Below are 19,519 nucleotides of genomic sequence, written 5' to 3' on the forward strand. Positions count from 1 at the left end.
CATAAGCATTCAAAATGAACCACATAAAGGAATACATAAGTCATGGGTGTGGCAAGCTCTGCATAATGCTCAACCTTAACACGAAACGTGGAGGAATCTACAGACTTCATCGTGGGACTCACCATAGCTCTCGATGCTCTGGAGGACATTCATGTATGTCCTAACACTGGTGAGAAGCTCCGAAGGTTTGGCTATCTCATTAGTCTCAGGGCTGTACATCATCATGCCAACGAGGGCTCTGTCACAAAAAAGAAAATAATCCACCACAATAAACACACGTATTCACACACTCAAACATACACAGAGTCAAGAGCCCTGATAGGGACTTTTGAGACATTCTTTCTCAACTGCGAGATTTCTTGAAAGAAATGAGTATCAATCAAGAGGAAATATTCAATGACAGACAGCAGCCCTGTCTGAAAAATAATGACACTGAGGCTTTTTTCACTTCTTGTAGGAACTCAACCAAGAGAAGAGAATTTAATAGCCCACCTGGTGAGATTTTTATGGCCACAGTGCTCATCATCTATAACCAAACATGCTATCATAAACAGCACGAGGGGCTATGCTACAATGGATATGGTGACTGCAAATGAGCAGGGAAAAACCTGTGACAAAAGTTCTTTAATGATCACATGGTCTGCCAAGATAAAAACAAAAACAAAACCAACAAACTAACAATAGAGAATGGATAGGAAATATACCAGCGAATAACAGAATATGCTTCATGCATGGTGAAACCATGTCTAGATGTGTTGACAGACTTACTTGGCAAATCTCGCCTCCAGATGCTGAATGAGGTACTCTCTAGGGGCAAAGGTGTGGTCCCACACCAGGATCTTGGAGGCATGGTTAATGGCCGTACACAGCTCGGACAGGGAGATGTGAAGACGGTCAAATCTGGTGGGTCAGCCAACGTAATCACGTGTCACAATGTGTGAATGGGATAACCAGGGCTGGACAGTTACTTCACAGTGAACAAACTGGACTCATGCCATCTCCCCAGTAAAATTTGACATCCAATAAACATTTTAACAACCAGATCAACATGATTTGGTGGTCCAGATGCAATCAATTTCCTGCTAATCCTGTCATCCAATATGAGGTATTAACTACACACAAAAACATTGCTCAGAGAAGAACTTGAATATGTGGGCTTGAAGTCATGTGATACTGATTTCTTCACTGACAAGATGTGGATGGCTGTGTTCCTAAACTGGTCATCTTCCTACCAATGTAGTTTGTGACAGGCTGTCATAATTCTGAGTTCTACATGCAGTTAAAATCTTATGGTTTGTAAATGGTACATACCCACTGTACAACTGTAACAAACTTTATATAGTGTATCAGATGTTTCATCAAATGCATTGTCAGACTATCCATCAAGTGCTTCGACATTAAATCAAGTGGTGTTGATAAATAAACCATCTGCAGTCATGACTTCAGTGGTTTCAAGGGGCTCTGAGAAAATGGAGGGAGAAATTTCAATCCATCAGGGTGCCATCTTGCTCTGAGTGACTTCCTGCCATAATGACAGCACTGTGAAAAACTGCACAGTAGGAAAATCATGATGTTCTACCAAAGGATCCTTGTACCTTGATCCTTCTACTCCAGGATCACTTCTGGCAAAGGTTTAGATGAATACTCATTTTGTAGGCCTACCTTCTCATCTGTCATGTATTTAGCAAAGTGGTTTCAACTTCTATCTATAATTAAAGGACTGTCTCCAGGCACACAATTTGCAACAATCAACAGACTCCTTGCAACTACATGCTGCTCAACTTTGCTGCATCTCATAACAAAAAGTGAGGACTTACTCGGTAAGATTCTCTCTGGTCTTGCGGAAACTCTCTGTGCCAGGCATAGGGTTCTCCACCAGAGTTTTCAGTCGGTTCTTGTCCACTGTTTGCTTGCTCTTGCGCTGCAGCTCATGTTTGATGTGGATCGGGGCAGCATTCTTGGGCAGGAGCTGTCAGATGATGGAGAGACAAGTCATCCATTCAGCAATGGCAACATATTTAATCATCAAGCAGCCAACGCATCCAATGATTCATCTCCATGACATGGTTATGGCGTATTGTCAGCTTGTAAGGTAGCCCAGATTCTGGACTCTATTTATGATATCTTTATTTGAGTTGCCAAATTAAAGCTGTATGCATCAAGGCAAGTAATGACATGATCCCAAGAACTAGAGGAGAAAAGAGTCCAGATCAATAGCTCTATGCTAATGATTTTCCCTTCGAATATTGAGGGAGCGTACATGTGAATGACAAGTGCATGAACTTTTGACCCCTGTCCTCGGCTGAGAGCAATCCGTCTGTGCTCTTTTTTCTCCTGTTCTCGGCATAGCGCCCTCACTCAATTTTACGCATACAGATTTAGCAGCTGGAATAAATATATCATAAAATGGCAATACAATACATGAAGTACCTTCCAAATGGGTTTTCCATCTGGAATACACAAAAAAAGGCCTAGGATATGATGAATTATAGACGATCACATTAATGATATCAAAAAAGAGACAGTATGATTCATCTGTTTGTGCGTTACATGTGTATGTGTGTGTACACATATATTGAACACTGGAAGAGTATAATAACAAGATTGCTTGAAGGCTTCAGGGCAGAGTCTGACTGGCCTTGGTCCTCACCTGGTCACTCAGGTTGCACTGCTCGGAACAGATCCTAGTCACCACGTCCTTCACCTCTTTGGCGAGCCGGTCAAGGAAGGCATTGGTCACCGACAGACTCCGCTCACCAACATGGAATCTCTGCTCAGGACACACGATTACACAGGAGAAAAAAAAAGCAAACAAGCAAACAAATTGCATTATCATAAAAGAAAGATATTTTCCCTTGACATCTTTTAAACAAATTTGTTTGGATTATATATTTTATTATCACATTCATCTACATATTTACTAAATATGCCATGAAACATATTCCACAGTATTCTACTGACTGGAATGTAGATGATCAGATATAGTAATCTTATGCTTAAAACATCTATTCCTCTCCATAATGACACACACACCAAGTAAACAGTATCTAACGTAAATTGAGTAAAGATTTGGCATATCTATTGAAAGAGTCATAAGACGAGAGGATTCAAAACTTGCGTGCATGTCAGACCTTCATATCAATACACTGTAGTTGTTTAGATTTTTTTTTTCATATGTTCACATTTGAAGCTTAGCCAAGCATGATAATTTCAGGATAGAGTACATTTCACACTTATTAAGTATCTCAAGACTACAGAATACCTTCATGAGCCTTGACTTTACATATATTGTGCAATGCGGTTGAACCTCTGCACAGAAAAAGTTTATCAATTTGAAAAATGTTATGAAGTCTCTTTATGGTCAAGGTTCTGCAGTCAACAGACTTACTTCATCTCAAAGATACCTTTTATTCAGTTAGATGATCAAGTAATGTAATTTATAATATCAAATGACTTGTTACACAAACTGAGCAGGAAGATTGAAGCCATAATAACAGCAATAATAATAATAATAATAACAATAATAACAATAATAAAAGATCTGGGTATATCAAGGAGATTACTTGAATAGCGTTTCTTTTTGCTTTATATTGCAGAAGCTGAAAAATAAATTCTTAAATACTACTAATCTCATTCAATATTGATCCACACCAAATGCATACTGAAAGTTAATTCTACAAAATAAGATGGAATGATATCATGAGGGGATTCTCACACTTTAGGTACTACAAATTGTTAATGTCAATCTGTTTCCTAAATATTCCAAACTGATCTGATCTAGCGACAATGCACTATACACCAAATGGCAGCAAGTTGGCATCATGTTGCAAGCAGAGTGTTGGGATAGAAAGCACTACGCTATTTGAGACACAGCAACTAACACAATACATCTTGATAGTGTGGCTTTTAAAACATGAAGCATGAACATTTTCACCCTTGCAAAGAAATTTCTGATGGTGATACTCATTGTAAAGAGTAAGATTAATTTTCTAACAAATGAAATTCCAGGGGAAAAAGATACCAAATATGATAAGGTATGGCAAATAGATATAAGCAATTATAAATAAAACAGCATGTCTGATGTGAAGTGAAAGGCAAATCATACAGCGGGATAGAAATGACACCAAAATGGACCAAAATTTATAGAAAATATTCTATATAGAGCCTTTGGATACCCCAGCTGTGAATACCAATATACAACAAAGCGTACAGCAATGAAGCAATGTGACAAAACCATGGACAATTATTTTGTTACCGTGGAACAATTTTTTCCCTACACCAGAAAGTGTTCACCAAGACTTAGTGTAAAGTTATCAATGAGTTTGGATATTGTCTTGATGTTGTGCATAAAAGGAATGAACTGTTGATACACTAGTTTATTTGAAAGATTTGGGTTTTTATGACACCTGACACTAAACATGCACATCTATGGTGTACAGGGGAGTGATATACTTTTTGTGGAAATGTTTTGGAGAAAATAAGAGCCACAAGGGTCAAATGATGCAAGGACACCATTACACCTTTTGAAGACACATACACGGACACAAACACAAACACAGACACAGACACATCAACATACACTGAAGACACAAGGAAGGAGCATGCTTTGGGCTTTGAATACACTTTGTTTCCTTTCTTTCTTTTAAAATGCATCTCTTTAATTTGCATCAAGGCTGATTATACAATAGTTTCTTTCATGCCACAAAGTTTGCTTCAACATAACTAAATTGGCCTGTATTTATCAGTAGCTGGGCAAAATGCAGTTGTTGCAGAAGTTGCTGCAAAATCCCTTTGACCTCTACACCTATTAAGATTTAAAAGCTGGAAAAGATTACAACAGCTTTCCAACAATGTGCTACAATTCCTCATGGACATGTAAAGCAGGTTCATATCTTCAAATTGATGATTTTTCTGTCAAGTTGCTTCTATTACAACTGATTGACAGTTGCAACGAATCTTTATCCACAGTCTTATTACAGCTTTCCATAGCATGAAAGAAATAAATACAAGATGGCTGTAAAAGTAAATATGGCACTGATCTTTCTTTTTTTTTTAATCCCCCTGTTTCAATATGTACATTCTGCTTGAATTCAACTAATTTGCTGTATTTGGAAATATGAAATCATGAATGGTCACAGAGACATGGCATACATGACAGAAAACATGGAAAGGGAAAGACACAAATGGACACACATCACAACCATCCACACAAAGATATAGAGAAGAAAGCAAAAAACAGGTCATGCTACATTGGACAACCCTACATACCCTGTCCATGAAATACACAATGGTCTCGCGATGGTTGCGAGGATTTATCTGGAGAAGGGGGGTTAGTTGGAGTTAGGTTAGTAGCGGCTCCGATCAAGAGTAAAAATCAGAGAGAAATCAGAGACAAGTATAAAAGAGGAACATGAACAAAGTATGTGCACGGTGTGATGTCAGCAAAATAGTGGGTATTTGATGGTTCTACGCTCGATGGACGGCAAAATTTTGATGATGAGGATGAGCACATAGCCACTGCAGAATAATGACAGCAACAGATTTTCAGGATGATTAATGCTTAAAAAGGTTTAATGTGCTCCTTGACCTAATTCTTCAATAGCGCAGGGTGAACATGAGGATTATGAAAGAGTGAAAAATATTTCATACTATTGGTTACTTATAATTTAAAAAAAAATTATGTGAAAACATTCTTTATTGAATTCAATGCAAAAACATATGACTAACGGTAGCATTTATTAACATCAGTGTCTGTAAAAACAATATTCTCCTTAGGCACACAATGAATTTCAGGATCACAAAGCAAAAGCTAGGGTCTGAAATATACATTAAAAGATACACATTAACAACAGACTACAAGGGCATCAATTTAACTTCATGGGGGTGGGGGGATAAAACAATACTTGACTTAAAAAAAAAAAATTTTTCTAACAGGTCATGTTGTACAAGACTGTCATCATTGTTACGAAAATATCTGGAAGTGGAGGTAATAAATTCCGCATCTCAGTAACATGCCAATCTTTTCACTTTGATTATGAGAGGGTATTACACTACCTAGAAGAAATTTTCCCTGTAGGATATCCCCAACAGGATATGCAAAATTCATTGGTGCTTGGGGCCAATGGAAGGATGACAGAGTACTGTCCCATATGACAGGAAAACAGGCTTTCAGTTCCATGCATACATCCGTATGCATGGAAACCAAGCAATTGAGGCATACACAGTCACGTTCACATGTAGAAACAAGTATTTTGAAAGAAGGTTAAGGAGAACCTTACATACAAGGGATGAACTGACAGAAATCAATGCTGATGTTGCACAATGTAAATTTTGACACAAAATAAAACAACCAGTCAACACCACAAGGGAGAAGTAAGAGGCAGCAAACAATATTTGCATGCCACACTGGTAAGAAGAAAAAAAAATATATTGCAGCCAAAACTGTGATCAAATCATCAATCGGGTAAATTGGGTGGAAAAACTTCAATATTTGCCCGACGTAAGACTTTGATAGCAACGAGGGCAAGTCTCGAGACATGCCAAGCATGAATTAATCTCATTCACACAAAAAGCATTTTCAGAATAGTACATGTAACAGACTAGAAGGTAAGTCATGGTGGGTATACTTATTAAAAAGTTTTGATAGCATGCAGAATTCTCCAAATATCTTTCAAGGCAAATCACAGCCAATCAGTATTATAATTTTTACAAATACTTTGGGTCTATTCCCCTTGTAACCAGTAAGTTACAAAAAGATTTAAAAAATAAGAAATAAACACCAACAAGGTAATGAAATTCTATCGAAGGAAACATAACTTAATAAGTTCTGAAAGTAAATACTTAATATGTCAAATGTCAATGTCATTTTTTTTTACAGATTCAGTATTAATAACAATTCATGAGATTAGAGTGACTGCATTGGTACAACTGTTAAGCATGAAAATTTTACTCAAATTCCAATAAAATGTATGTCTTTAGCTAAACCCAGAGACAAAAGTTTAAGAGTGGAAAAGAGATGAAAGATACTGGAGATGAAAGAAGAGAGATTGGTAATGCAAAGAGCAACATGAAATATTGCAGGACTGGAACACCAACTTCATAACTGAGGATTTCTTATTTTTAACAGAGATAACAACAATGACAGAAGCTTGGGTTTTGACAGAGGAAACTGTGATCACTCAGCCAGTCCTTGTGTGAACAAGATGTCTTCATACCCCTTCTCCCTTTTTCAGAATTTTTGAGATAGGGGGCAGATGAAGTTGTCTTTCAATGCTCTAATTTTGGCAAAAACCATGAAAAATTGCTCCTGTACGGGATGGGATCAAATATTGCTATTACTAACAGAGTTTCTGCAGGGTCTGAGCAACCGATTTCTGCTCCAGATAAACAATGACACATTTGGGGATGGACAAACTTGTGAATGCAACAAAAAAAAGCGATGGGGATTATGGAGAATGACAAAGTGGCTTGATTCTCAGCTCCTAAAGGCACACGCAGCTGGGTACAGTCATCAATTCCACCTGATATGAACACAAAGCAGCAGTTAACTTACAATGTATGTCCTAGCAAAACTCCTTTCCAGGGAGAAAGCCTCAAGAGGAAATGTGTCTAAATAAAATGGAAGCAGTGTCTTTTAGCCCTGTCCAGAAGTAAAGGTGTTTTCAGTAGTTTCACTTACCTCCTCTGGGCAGAGCTCATGGGTGCAGTTGATGAAGTGGGCACAGATGAGTGGGAAAGCCACGGAGAAGCGGGACTGGGTGGGATAGCTCAAAGCCATCTCAAAGTTGCGCTCAAAGATGCGGCTATGGTGGCTGTCAATAGTAAATCCAAAGGAAAATCAATTTGGAGAACTGTATATATCATTGAAAGGCAACGACAAGTGAAACTACCAGGAGTCAAAGAGGACCCTACACGGAGATACAGCGCTGATGTGAATGATTGCAATTTTTTCCTCTGCTAAATGTAACAAAAATGCAACAAAAATGCATCATGGCTTGACAAAAACACATATTGTGATTCACTAAATACTGTCCATGTGATGCTGCTCCTCTGCCGTTCATTTACACAAGAGCATACTGTGCTATTTGGTACTGAGTTTAACAGCAGCACTGTCCAGCACTTCGTGACAAAGGCAGAAATTTCAAGGGAAGAGCCAAGTCTTTCTCACCAGAAGATGCTGAGGTCGGAGGTTTCCATGAGAACCTCATCCGCGGCGTCCACCATGAGGGTGTGGAAGATGATGGTGTTCATGGTCCTGGCCAGCTCTGTGTTGTCACTCAGGACCAGCGTGGCCCGGCTGATGCTGGTGTAGGCCTGGAGACGGAACCAGTCCAGGCGGAACCCTGTGAAGTCCGGGGCTGCGCCGTCTTTCACTGTGGAATCAGAGGTTTTGTAAATAATGATTCTTCATTTGGTTCAGCCCAGTGCACATCCCTGTTCCATATAAAGTGTATCAAGTGTATCAAAACAGTTACAGAACAAACCAAACTAAGAAATTACTTAATACTCACAGAAACCCAAACACAATGCACTGGTGAACACAAACCATCTTATACATGTAATTTCTTTCTTCACTTTTTTTCACACAGATTTTAGTGATATGCACACTGTCTCTTGTTTGAAATTGAGTTTCCACAGCTATCTGCTAACAAAGTCTTTGTATTTGTACGTCTGAAGAACTGTAATAGGTGATCCTAAAGCTTTCTTATTTTCTTATCATACACAAATAAATTGCAAGTCACTCAGCTCTGGTAGCAAAAGGTTCAGGCTGAACAACTATGTGAGAAGGAGAGCTCTTTCCGCGCCCAATTGGATTGATAACAGACTACAACGATGTGTATCCATGGAAACAGACCTTGCTTGACGTTGAGGGACTCCAGGATTTGGACGAAAGAGGAAAGGATGATGGACTCATCTTCTGGACACATCGTCAGACTCTGGTTGTCAAAAAAATCATAAAAATCATTGAAATAGATCGAGGCTTGGCCATCTTGTTTCTTCAGCCCCGGTGTGAACAATGCTTAAATCTTAATAGCCTGCCTTGAGATGATCAACATTGCCTTCGTTTAGGGGGAGATGTAGTGGACTCCCATTATAACGAAGTCCTCTGGACCGGCAGTTTACTTTCGTTATATCAAAATTTTGTTAGAACCGAACAAATAAACAATAAAAATACATAGAGAGGATAACATTGCGCCATAATTTTCACTTTGTTGTAACCGGAATTTTGTTATAACTGTGTTCTTTATAACAGGAGTGCACTGTATTCATGATTGACACACAGACCAGAGAGAAGACATAGGCACTGTCTCATTCCATTAAATATATCAACCATGCATCACAACTTTCTGTATTCAAACACAACCAACCAATCATCTTCTGCCTTGTTTTTAGCTCCAGATACAGATAAAAATATTACTCATATTTCATTAACATGTGAAATTCTTCATAACTTTTGATGGCACAATTAGGCAAATACCAAAATGTATTCTAGCATCGATTCATAATTTTAAATCATGAAGTCATTCCAAGCCAAGAAGCATTTGTAAATGTTTCAGAACTGAAAGTGGTGGTAGCTCCATTTCAACTCACCTTCACTATATTGTTGAGGACAATGGCATCGTAGCCATTGAGGTATTGGATGTAGTAGTCCTGGAGCACATAGAAATACTTCTTCACCAGAGCTAGAATTTACAAGAAAACATGATGCACTATTCAATAAGACAAGCGGCTCATGATAGATAAGTTCACTCAATGAAACAGAAGAAATAGGCCAATACATTTTAATGCTTTGGCAATATATCTAAATGCACCATTAATTTCAAATGTCCTGCAGTTAATTGTCAACTTACAGAAAATAGCAGGTAAGGTTTGTTGTTTATACATATTGTTTGACACGAAATTGAAACTTTGTTTTTATTTTGTTTAGTTTAGTTTTGTTATTGTTCTGTTCAGTTTGATGTTGTTATGATTTTGTTTTGCACTTTCTTCTTTTTTTTTTGGGGGGGGGGGGGGGGTAGGGGGCAGGTCCTCTAAATAACTCAGCATCCAGTGGTACACTTTCTAATAAAATAACTTTCAAGTACAATTGAGAGGGGTATAAAGTTTAAGAGACTTTACATGCTGACATGTACAACAGTATAGATTCCTCTTCTAAAAAACGCTACCTACATTTGATATTTGTACATCAACGGTAGAAATAAAAATCTTGCAACTTCAGATTCCATGCAATCATGTTATCAATCTAGCGTGATCAGAATGGAAGCCCTTCAATACATCTGATTTCAGTGTTTCTTAATGTAGCAGTATAACTCTGGAAGATTACACATTATACCTTCTTGTTAGCATCTAGCAATGAGTATTAATGTAAATCAGGATCATTTGGGCATGAAGTCGAACTTTCACCTCGTAGCTCTTCGATGTAGAAGAGGAGCTCAGGGAGGTGGTGGTCGACAAGATCCTCCAGGACGGGGCGGCTCTTCATCTTGGGGTGGGGGTGCTCAGTGTGTCTCACCAGCCACAGGACTTCATCGCGGGCAAACGCGAGACCCATGAAGACATACAGAGCCTGGGGGGAAAGAGAGACGCAAAGTTTGTAATAATAGTATGGACTCTTACAACTCAGGATCGCCTCATCAATTTGAGCGCTTCTCTCCATGAATCCTACACTCCATCACCCCAGCATTGCCATGTACCCCATTTGTACAGCTGGGTCAAGAGGAAACAGGCTGTGTGCACCAGGAGGAGATCAAACCCAGGACCTCTAGTTTAAAAATCAAGAGCTAAATCTTGGTGCTGCCGTGATATTTGAGAGGTGTGGTGCAATTGTGCTCTGAGGTTTTCCTTTTGAAGTCATGGCAGAATAATGGTTGGGATTACAGTGGACTCCCGTTATAACGAAGTCCTCGGGACCGGCAGTTTTCTTTCATTATATCGAAATTTCATTATAACCGAACAAATAAACAATAAAAATACATAGAGTGGATAATGTTGTGGCCTGAATTTTTACTTCGTTGTAACCGGAACTCCGTTATAACCTTGTTTGTTATAACGGGAGTACACTGTATTGACACGACTACCACTACAACATCTTTTCCACATTGCAAGGACTGCAGTAAACAATGACTGCTATTAAAGCACAAAGAGGGGACTAGCATCACTTTTTTCTTTTGGTAAGAATCATCGTCTTTGTTCTTACCACATCTTCCATGACACCAAAAAATATTTATGCTGACTTTCTCATTCTGTAAGACATCACATCCTGACTTTAACATTCACCTGCTCTTCATCCCATTCGATATCTGAGCAATGAACTCATCAAGAGCACTAATAATCTCACAGCACCAAACATACATTGTACATGTTCAGTTCAAACCAAGAAGGGAAAAATATTGATTGGCTGGAGTGATAGCAGTGACTCTGAAAGTGAGATGGCTGTCACTGACCTTTGGCCCCAGAAGACCAGGTTGGTCAGAGATGATGGTAATCAGTTCCTTGAGAGCTGTCCGCAGGAACTTCCTTCTCTCCTTGTGCATGCTGGGGCTACATAGGATTCATATCAAAGAAATGTCATATTTGTGTGTTTGTCTTTTTTTTTTTAATGACATAATACAACACTCCAAGAAACTAGAATAAATGCAATTTGAGGTACTTTGTATCTATGAAAGACAGTGGAGTACTTCTGAGTATGTGTATTTCAACAAGTATGATGAAAAAAATTGAGGTTCATAAAAGATTCTGCTGCTCCTTATGAACAGTAATTGATACATATCATTAAGGTACAAATGAAGAAGATGAATATTGTATTCTACGTGCTAAAGTTATTAATCATTCATAAGAAAGAAAAGTACGCTAAGATTGTGGACTACGCATAATCACAGAGTACAAAACAAGAAGTTTTCACAACATAAAAATACAAAAAACAAAAACAAAACAAAACAGGGAGTTCCATACTTTTCTTTGTGGTGTATCATGTAGGCAAATGCTCATGTACAGGATGACTCACCCTTCTTTATTCAAGGATTTAAGCAGAATACCGAGTACGCTTCAAATTGTTGATGTGACATGACTTGGATTTAACTGATAATGACTATGATTAAAGTAGAAAATATTTGAAATATTTGATGTGACATGACTTAGATTCACGTAAATAAACTTTAAAAATGAGAAGTTGATGTGATATGACTTACGCATTGGACAGAGCATGAGTAGCTGCATCCTTCACTTCTGCTGCTTTCTTACTGAATCTGCAAAACAAAGAAAGACATACAACATGATCTAGCGATGACAGTAAGTCTTCTCAAATCATCTCAATATATAAGTGTACACAGATTATTGGCCACAGGCCACATTGAGTAAGGTAATGCACTCCCACCTACACTCCTTCAATATTGTGTATTGAAATGAGCACTGAGGGGCATGCTGTCAGACCATGTGCACTACATTGTAATGTTTTAAAGACATGGGTTCCTTGGAGTAGTGTTATTGACTGCTACGAACAACTCATACTGTGACAACTTCACCAGTGACTTACTGCCACCCTTGTGTGATGTAGTACAAGGTGTTGACTGGAACAGAGGTAATCATCTCTTTTCTTGAAGAAGATACAATAGGGGCCAAATGTTTATTTTAGCTATCTTCATCAGGATCACAAAGATTGGTCAGCTGGATATTTATGCATTAAATACTGTATATGCTATATATTTAGTGGGTCTAATTTTTTCATGAATCGAGACTTTCCAACGATTTCACGAGTGGTTGAGTTCGCGATTGTGAAGTACAGTAATGAACACAAAATTGTATCTGTGCATGTCACATTCATGTCGGGATGAGAACTAATATTTTTCACGTTTTTTAATTCACGAATATCACCTGACTTGCAAAATTTACAAAAATAAAAACCTCATGAAATATTCAGCGTATATAGTAATGTAAAGTCTTGAACAGCATGACAGACTCCAGGATTCCATGGAGCTACAAGTGAGTTGAAGGCCATACGGGATTCCCCTCACCCTTTGATGGAGTTGAAGAAGACCTCAATGTACTTGTGGAAGACCAGGACCTCATCACGGCACAGGGTGATGCAGTAGGAACTCTGCAGGGCGGGGCGCCAGAGGGCCAGGGCACGTTCGTTGGTAGTCAGCAGGGTGGGGCACACCATGAACCCAACTGTGAATTCATGAATGAGGGGGTGGGGTTGGTAGTTATCATTTGAATGGTTAGAATCACAGCTGATTGCTCTGATGCAAATCACTGCACCATATATCTGCACATCTTAGGACGAATGTTAGTGGCTATAACTTGCAATCAAGCACCTTCTATTGATCATAACATTCAAATGATGCTATTTTTGAGAAGATAACACATTAAAACAATCACTGAGTGTTTCAGAGAGTACAGGGACTCTGTTTTAAAAATGTATGACTAGACAGTAATACAAATGATCACACACACACACACACAAAAGTAGTAATAACATTTTGGGTAATTTGGGATGCATGTCTGAATGCATACATGAACATATGAATGAATAAATACATATCAATATCTATTTAAAACAAATAGCTAAAAGGAAATTGGAACATGTAAAGTAATCACTATTCTATTTAAATCACATCACAAACTGTCATCTATTAAAGCTTTGAGGCTCATAACGTACAAGTCAATGAGTATCTGGACAGAGAGTAAAAACAATAATGATCGATTCAATACAATATTTCATAACAATTTTGTGTGTTATTACTTATTAGTTTGGAAAGAATTTGACTAGTTTTTACCACTACATTGTTGATACTTACTGATGATCCACCTTTCCAATGTGTCCAGAGACAGATATTCACATCTCATCTGTCATGAAAAAGATGAAATACTGTAATCTTAGTCAAAGTGCAATCATGTTGTAAGGAGAGGTGCTATCCTCTACATTCAAGCTGAGAGAGAGAAGCTTTTACCTCAGTTTATAGACCAATCAACTATGTTTTCATTATGACATCAGTGTATCATCAGTGCCATGAAAATAAAAGAAGGAAAATTCTAACAGCATCAAAAGAATTGTGGGAAACGCCCATAACTGTATCTCAATGTAAAGATAAGACTGCAACCAGTTCAATTGACAAAACACATACTAAATATACACTCTGCTATGGCACGACAGTATATGCACACGGTTTCTACTACATTGTACCATCTGGCTGGCCATCAGTGAACTCAGAGAACCACACACCATATTTTGATAAGATACACAACCTACATAGAAGCAGTGCTGGTTTTTGACATGTTCAAGATAAACAAAAATAAGTACATGATTAGAGAAATCCTTACCGTCTCACTCTGTGCGGGGTTGAGGAGGACATTAGGCTTGGCTACCAGACTCAGCATCTCTTGGGAGCGCCATTGTTCTGCAGTCAGGTTGCGCCTCGGGTAGAGGTGTAGGAGGGAGAACAGGGCAGAGGCTACACACTGGGGGACGGAACAGTGAGGAACATTGAAATAAACTGTAAGTCTGCTTCAAAAATATTCCATGAAAACCTCTTTACACGTTTTTCAAAGTCACAAAACAAACAACAGGCACTTTAAATTCTCTCTAAACCTGGTAGTCTATTTTAGCTTATAAAGCAAAAACTAATGTATTCAAATAACCATATACATTGATTTAAGTAATGAACAGAATATCCATGGAAAAATCTGGCAGTGGGTATTAAAAAAACACAAAATCATACCAGAGAAACTGCTACAAGATGCCTCGCATGCTTCAATTTCCTGATTCATAATTATCTACATGTACAACTTCCTGCAAACACTTCAACCAAGTGACTATACACTTGCAGATACACTCAATGACAGAAGTGTCAACTGTCACACTTGAAGATCAAAGTGCAACCTTCACTGGAGCATACCGCCCTTACCCTTTCAAGAGGGATGAACTCCTCAGCTAGCTTCTTCATCGGATGTTCATATTCTGTTATCATGGTGCCCAGTCTGGCAAAGGCTGGCTCACTACGGAATGGAGTAAAGAAACAGTGCTTCATCAATCAATTATTTCGAACACCATGTACCATGACAAAACAAGCTTTGTGTCATATATAACACATATATAAGACATAAATATAATAGAGTAGATTCTGACAGGGTTACTTTGAAATGAAGAACGGAGGATAAAATTTCTTAGCACAAATCATATAAACTAGTGTAATATTCTTTGTCTTCATCTCCAAAATATGGCCTACAGTTTCTTCTCACATTTCGCTCCTTCACGGCCTTTAAATTCACACAATTTTGCATCCACTGTTAGTTTTAAATATATGCATACTTGCTTTTGTCTGTCCAGAGATTGATCAACATTCATATTGTGAACTTCTTGCCAACTCTCTGTGAACTGTGTTATATTCACACAATATTGTTCATTTCATATAGCCTATTGTTCTCATACTTTGTACTTGTTTAGACAATGTCATATGAATCTTTCTATAAGATAACATCTCCTTGATTAGATGCCATCTTGGCTTTGCAAATTAGGGTCATTGATTTTATTAATTAATTTGATGACATCATGACTGTTAAAAAGAAAAATTCAACTGACATGAACCTTGTAAATTTGACTGTTTTATGCATTATTTCTATGACAGTCATTTTCGATATGTTGCTGTCGATATGCAATTAAGATTATATGTCAAATCTGCTCTAATGAACATCTAAAAAAATTACATGTCCAATTGCCCCCGATCACAGATTGAACAGATCACCTCATTTGTCACTCTTCACAAATTTCAAAGTCTAGTTTCTAACTTTAGTTTAGCTGAGAGCAAAATTCGTGCACACATACCTCCTTTGGTTAGCCAGGTCATAGGCAGTGTTGTAGAGACCCAGCATGGCTTTACGGTCCTCTACTCTAGCCAGGAGCAGCAGAATGGACACATACTTCACTATCAGGTCCAGGTAGTTCTTGGTCATGTCAAAGTTGCAGGTCTGCCACAAAATACAGTCAGAAGTGACACCAGGAATATTAATGAAATCCTCTTAATCCACAAAAATATGTTTTCAGAATTGCATGATCTCTCCTCTAACCTCCACTAATCCACCACAACTTTACAAGTGAAAATGGGTACATTGGTACGCTGAAACAAACTCTTATAGATTTAAATCTAAATACAGAGTAAACACACTAATATGAATGGAAATAGGCACATGCAATATTTTTTCCAATTTTTTATTTTTTCAAACATTTTTAAAACCACCAAAAAATGAAATGAGTTCTGAAGGGTCACAAGTGGGGGTGTGTTCACACCGTAAATATACTCACAATGTCCAGGTTGGTGTTGCACGTTGCAATAACAGTGAGGAGTTCAGATACATGATCCTGTGAGAAAGCAGATAACATTTTAAGACTATTTGCATGAACAGAGAAATGCAAGCAAAGAAAATGCAGTAAACACCTATCTGTAATGAAAGAAATTTACATCATACTGAATACAAGGTAGAGCAATTATAGAATACTTCAGACCATCACTGGCTTTTATCTGCTTTTCAATTTGTTATTCACTCTTCCACATGATATTGAATACATGAAAACAAAATTAGCAAAAATGTATGATGCTTTCATCAAAGCTGCCTGAGCTCTGCTTATTCCTATTAAAATGCTACCGGATTTCTTCATAATATAAGATACAATGCTTTGTGAAAGTTATACAATGCAGACCTTTGATTCATTACACTTAATCATACATTTTCTCCAAAATGCTAGGGAAGAATAATCAGAAATAGCCATTCAGAAGGTGTTTTTAGAACCAAAATCAGACTCAGATTCACATGTTTTGGTAATAAAGATGGTGATATCTATGATTAAATTTCCATTAATCAAATATTGTGCATTTGCACTGGTTGGGATTTGAACTTGTGATCTAATGACCACTAACCAGGCAGTATACCACATCACCACTATATCTCTATGGGACAGGGAGATACAATCAGTCCTGCTTACAGTCCCCTGTGAGATACCCATAATCTTACCTTGTAGTCCAGAACATCTCTGAATGTCATGTAGTAGACGCTGAGAACCTTGAGAATCTCTGCTTTCCGGTGGTCTATGGGATTCAACTGACCCTGTGGGTGGTAAAAAGAACTCACATAAACAATCTACGAATGCATTCTTTGAACATGAGGTCAGCAGATCATTGTACATCACATCAAGAAGATCATTAGAGGGTTGTTCCTTAAATTACAAATTTGGAATACTTCCTTTTCACCATGCACAGTGTACCCATTGTGCTGACTGCAGACCGGAGTCTGCACTAATCAATAATTTAGTAATTGGAGAGAACAAACAAAAATGTTTCCTCAAAGCACCTTATGCATGGCTATATTAACCTAGTCGATAAGTCTTTCCCTTATTTGCACTGCCATTTAGCAAGGAGACCAACCTAGATTTATAATGGCTTTGCATGTACATACAGATTACAGTTGTTGCTTTGATCTACAGTGGAAACACAAAACAATGTATGCATTTGTTTCAACCAATTACAATGTAACTTATTCATATCTTTTCATTATCATTATGCCTTAACCTCATGAACACTGTTTCAAACTCAAAAAGAAAGAAAGAAAGAAAGAAAAGAATTAGGAGTATTTGGCACAATGCCTGGTACTTACATGAGAATTCTTTTCTGTGTGAGGAAACTTCCTGACTATGTTTTTCAGGCAGGATTCCAGACTTTTCTCTGACAGAAAAGCTGGTCTGGACTTCGGGTCTTGACATGCCTGTTGTAGGTACAGTGTAAGAACGACATCAAATCATTTCACAATCATCACAAAAGCATCCACTTGTGACTTAAAGGTAAGAAATAATCCTCAGATGGGCTCAAAATTCATCTTCTACTATTTGGAATTTGCTTGCAATATATTGAAAGGGTCTACCAAGAAACTTGTCTGGCTGATCCAATTTGCCAAAATAATGAGCTATTTTGAAGTAATTTGAGATCAGAACAGCAGGAACAATTTTGACTGCACTAAATGACTTCTATTCCTGAAGCGCCCACCCTGTTTGGTAGTGGGTAAGTACAATGTTGTACAGTATGTGAATCGATGATCGATCATGCTCTCTAGCAGAAGTATTTACCAACAAGCTGCATGTGATTCACTCTCACAAGGAACATCGATGGATACTACTATGGCCCAATTTATAGTCAATTATAAAACATTTTCTATTGTACGTGGCAACCTTGATCTGGTAAGCTCTGAGATTGCAGTACTTCTGGCTACATATTAGGCTGATATTTCACATTTCTATTGTTACCCAACTTAAACTGACTTATCACCGCATCACTTCACACAATTCTTATGCACATAAAATGTGTCCATTTCACAGCAAAAAATACCACTTCGGGCATATGGAAACTATGTTTTACCTTAAAATGAGTATAAAACAAAGAAAAGATGTAAGGGTGGACCCACAGTAGCATGGATACAAAGAAGTTGGCTGCATCAGTCATGATTATCATACATTTAAGTGTATGTATTGCAATGCTTGAGCTGATTTGAAACATTGCTCCCCTACTCACTGTAAAAACATTTCCTTTTATTCAAACATTTGTACATAATGTTGGTGAAATTATACTTGTTTTGAAGCACTGGACAAACTGCAGAACTATGGTACAATGCTAAAATTTCACTCAGCTAGAACTGAAATGCTCTATGATATTTATAAACATTTGATCAATGAATATTAAGAAATTTTACATACAATATATGTAATTGAGCATCTTACAAAAGTGTCAAGTATAGTTTGTGATGTCACATGCATAGAATGATATAAGGAAAATATAAAGAGAGAATTCCACAAAATTTCTTTTTTTGGAAAAAGTACTCATTTCACCGACTTGTAATTAATGATGTACGTTATGGGTAATGTTATTCTCCCTGCCCTCTGAAAGAGGCAAGTCAAGTGCTTTTTCATGATGCCAGAAATGTGAAAATATGTTGAATTTTCATTATATTTTCTTTGTATCAGTCTATGCATGTCATGTGACATCACAGCTGTAATACTAGTCTTCTTATTCAGCACTGGTGGCACTGAAACTTCAAAAATTCAAAACTTTTGAACAGATCATCTTATTTTCTTCAAACTTTCACTGATGTGTTCTACTGCTGCATTCACTCAACCCACGTGTACAAAGGTGAACTTGTCCTTAGGCTTTAAACATATTTCTGCATTATAACAAAACTCAAGTATACTTCATGTAGCCATTACTGTGGCGATTGTCGGAGACTGACATGTGACAACTTGTCAGGGCTGACAACTTTGATGAAACAGTGCCCAGGTGTTGTCTACACTATTAACCTGTTCCCTACTGAATTCTGAAATCCCCACACATAGACATAATGATACACAGGCCACCAGGTTCCCGCAAAGAACAGGTTAACACTGCACTTACTTGACTTAGACCATCATCAGTACCGGTAATAGTAAATTTTACAACAAATTTTGCACATTCAGCCTAAGGCCAAGTAAAAAAAGAAACCAGTTTCT

At 37.8% G+C, this 19,519-nt stretch overlaps 1 protein-coding gene across 1 annotated transcript in view; it reads right to left on the bottom strand.

Moving 5' to 3' along the window:
• LOC139733036 (nck-associated protein 1-like) overlaps positions 1 to 19,519 on the bottom strand; it is a 30,858-nt gene that overhangs the window by 8,738 nt on the left and 2,601 nt on the right. Inside the window, exons 2-20 of the mRNA XM_071643880.1 lie at positions 17,644 to 17,751; positions 17,005 to 17,097; positions 16,298 to 16,354; positions 15,821 to 15,963; positions 14,904 to 14,994; positions 14,320 to 14,457; positions 13,797 to 13,845; positions 13,011 to 13,167; positions 12,189 to 12,245; positions 11,445 to 11,541; positions 10,405 to 10,567; positions 9,592 to 9,683; positions 8,855 to 8,936; positions 8,168 to 8,372; positions 7,679 to 7,811; positions 2,651 to 2,770; positions 1,818 to 1,969; positions 769 to 900; positions 123 to 238 (exon numbers count right to left, since the gene is read on the bottom strand). Coding sequence (XP_071499981.1) covers positions 123 to 238; positions 769 to 900; positions 1,818 to 1,969; positions 2,651 to 2,770; positions 7,679 to 7,811; positions 8,168 to 8,372; positions 8,855 to 8,936; positions 9,592 to 9,683; positions 10,405 to 10,567; positions 11,445 to 11,541; positions 12,189 to 12,245; positions 13,011 to 13,167; positions 13,797 to 13,845; positions 14,320 to 14,457; positions 14,904 to 14,994; positions 15,821 to 15,963; positions 16,298 to 16,354; positions 17,005 to 17,097; positions 17,644 to 17,751 — 2,185 coding nt within the window. The remainder of the gene's footprint in view (positions 1 to 122; positions 239 to 768; positions 901 to 1,817; positions 1,970 to 2,650; positions 2,771 to 7,678; positions 7,812 to 8,167; positions 8,373 to 8,854; positions 8,937 to 9,591; positions 9,684 to 10,404; positions 10,568 to 11,444; positions 11,542 to 12,188; positions 12,246 to 13,010; positions 13,168 to 13,796; positions 13,846 to 14,319; positions 14,458 to 14,903; positions 14,995 to 15,820; positions 15,964 to 16,297; positions 16,355 to 17,004; positions 17,098 to 17,643; positions 17,752 to 19,519) is intronic.

This window comes from Diadema antillarum, unplaced genomic scaffold (assembly GCF_040938485.1).
Source record: "Diadema antillarum isolate AM-2024a unplaced genomic scaffold, OU_Dant_1.0 seq00000460_RagTag, whole genome shotgun sequence".
NCBI classification, from domain to species: Eukaryota; Metazoa; Echinodermata; class Echinoidea; order Diadematoida; family Diadematidae; genus Diadema; species Diadema antillarum.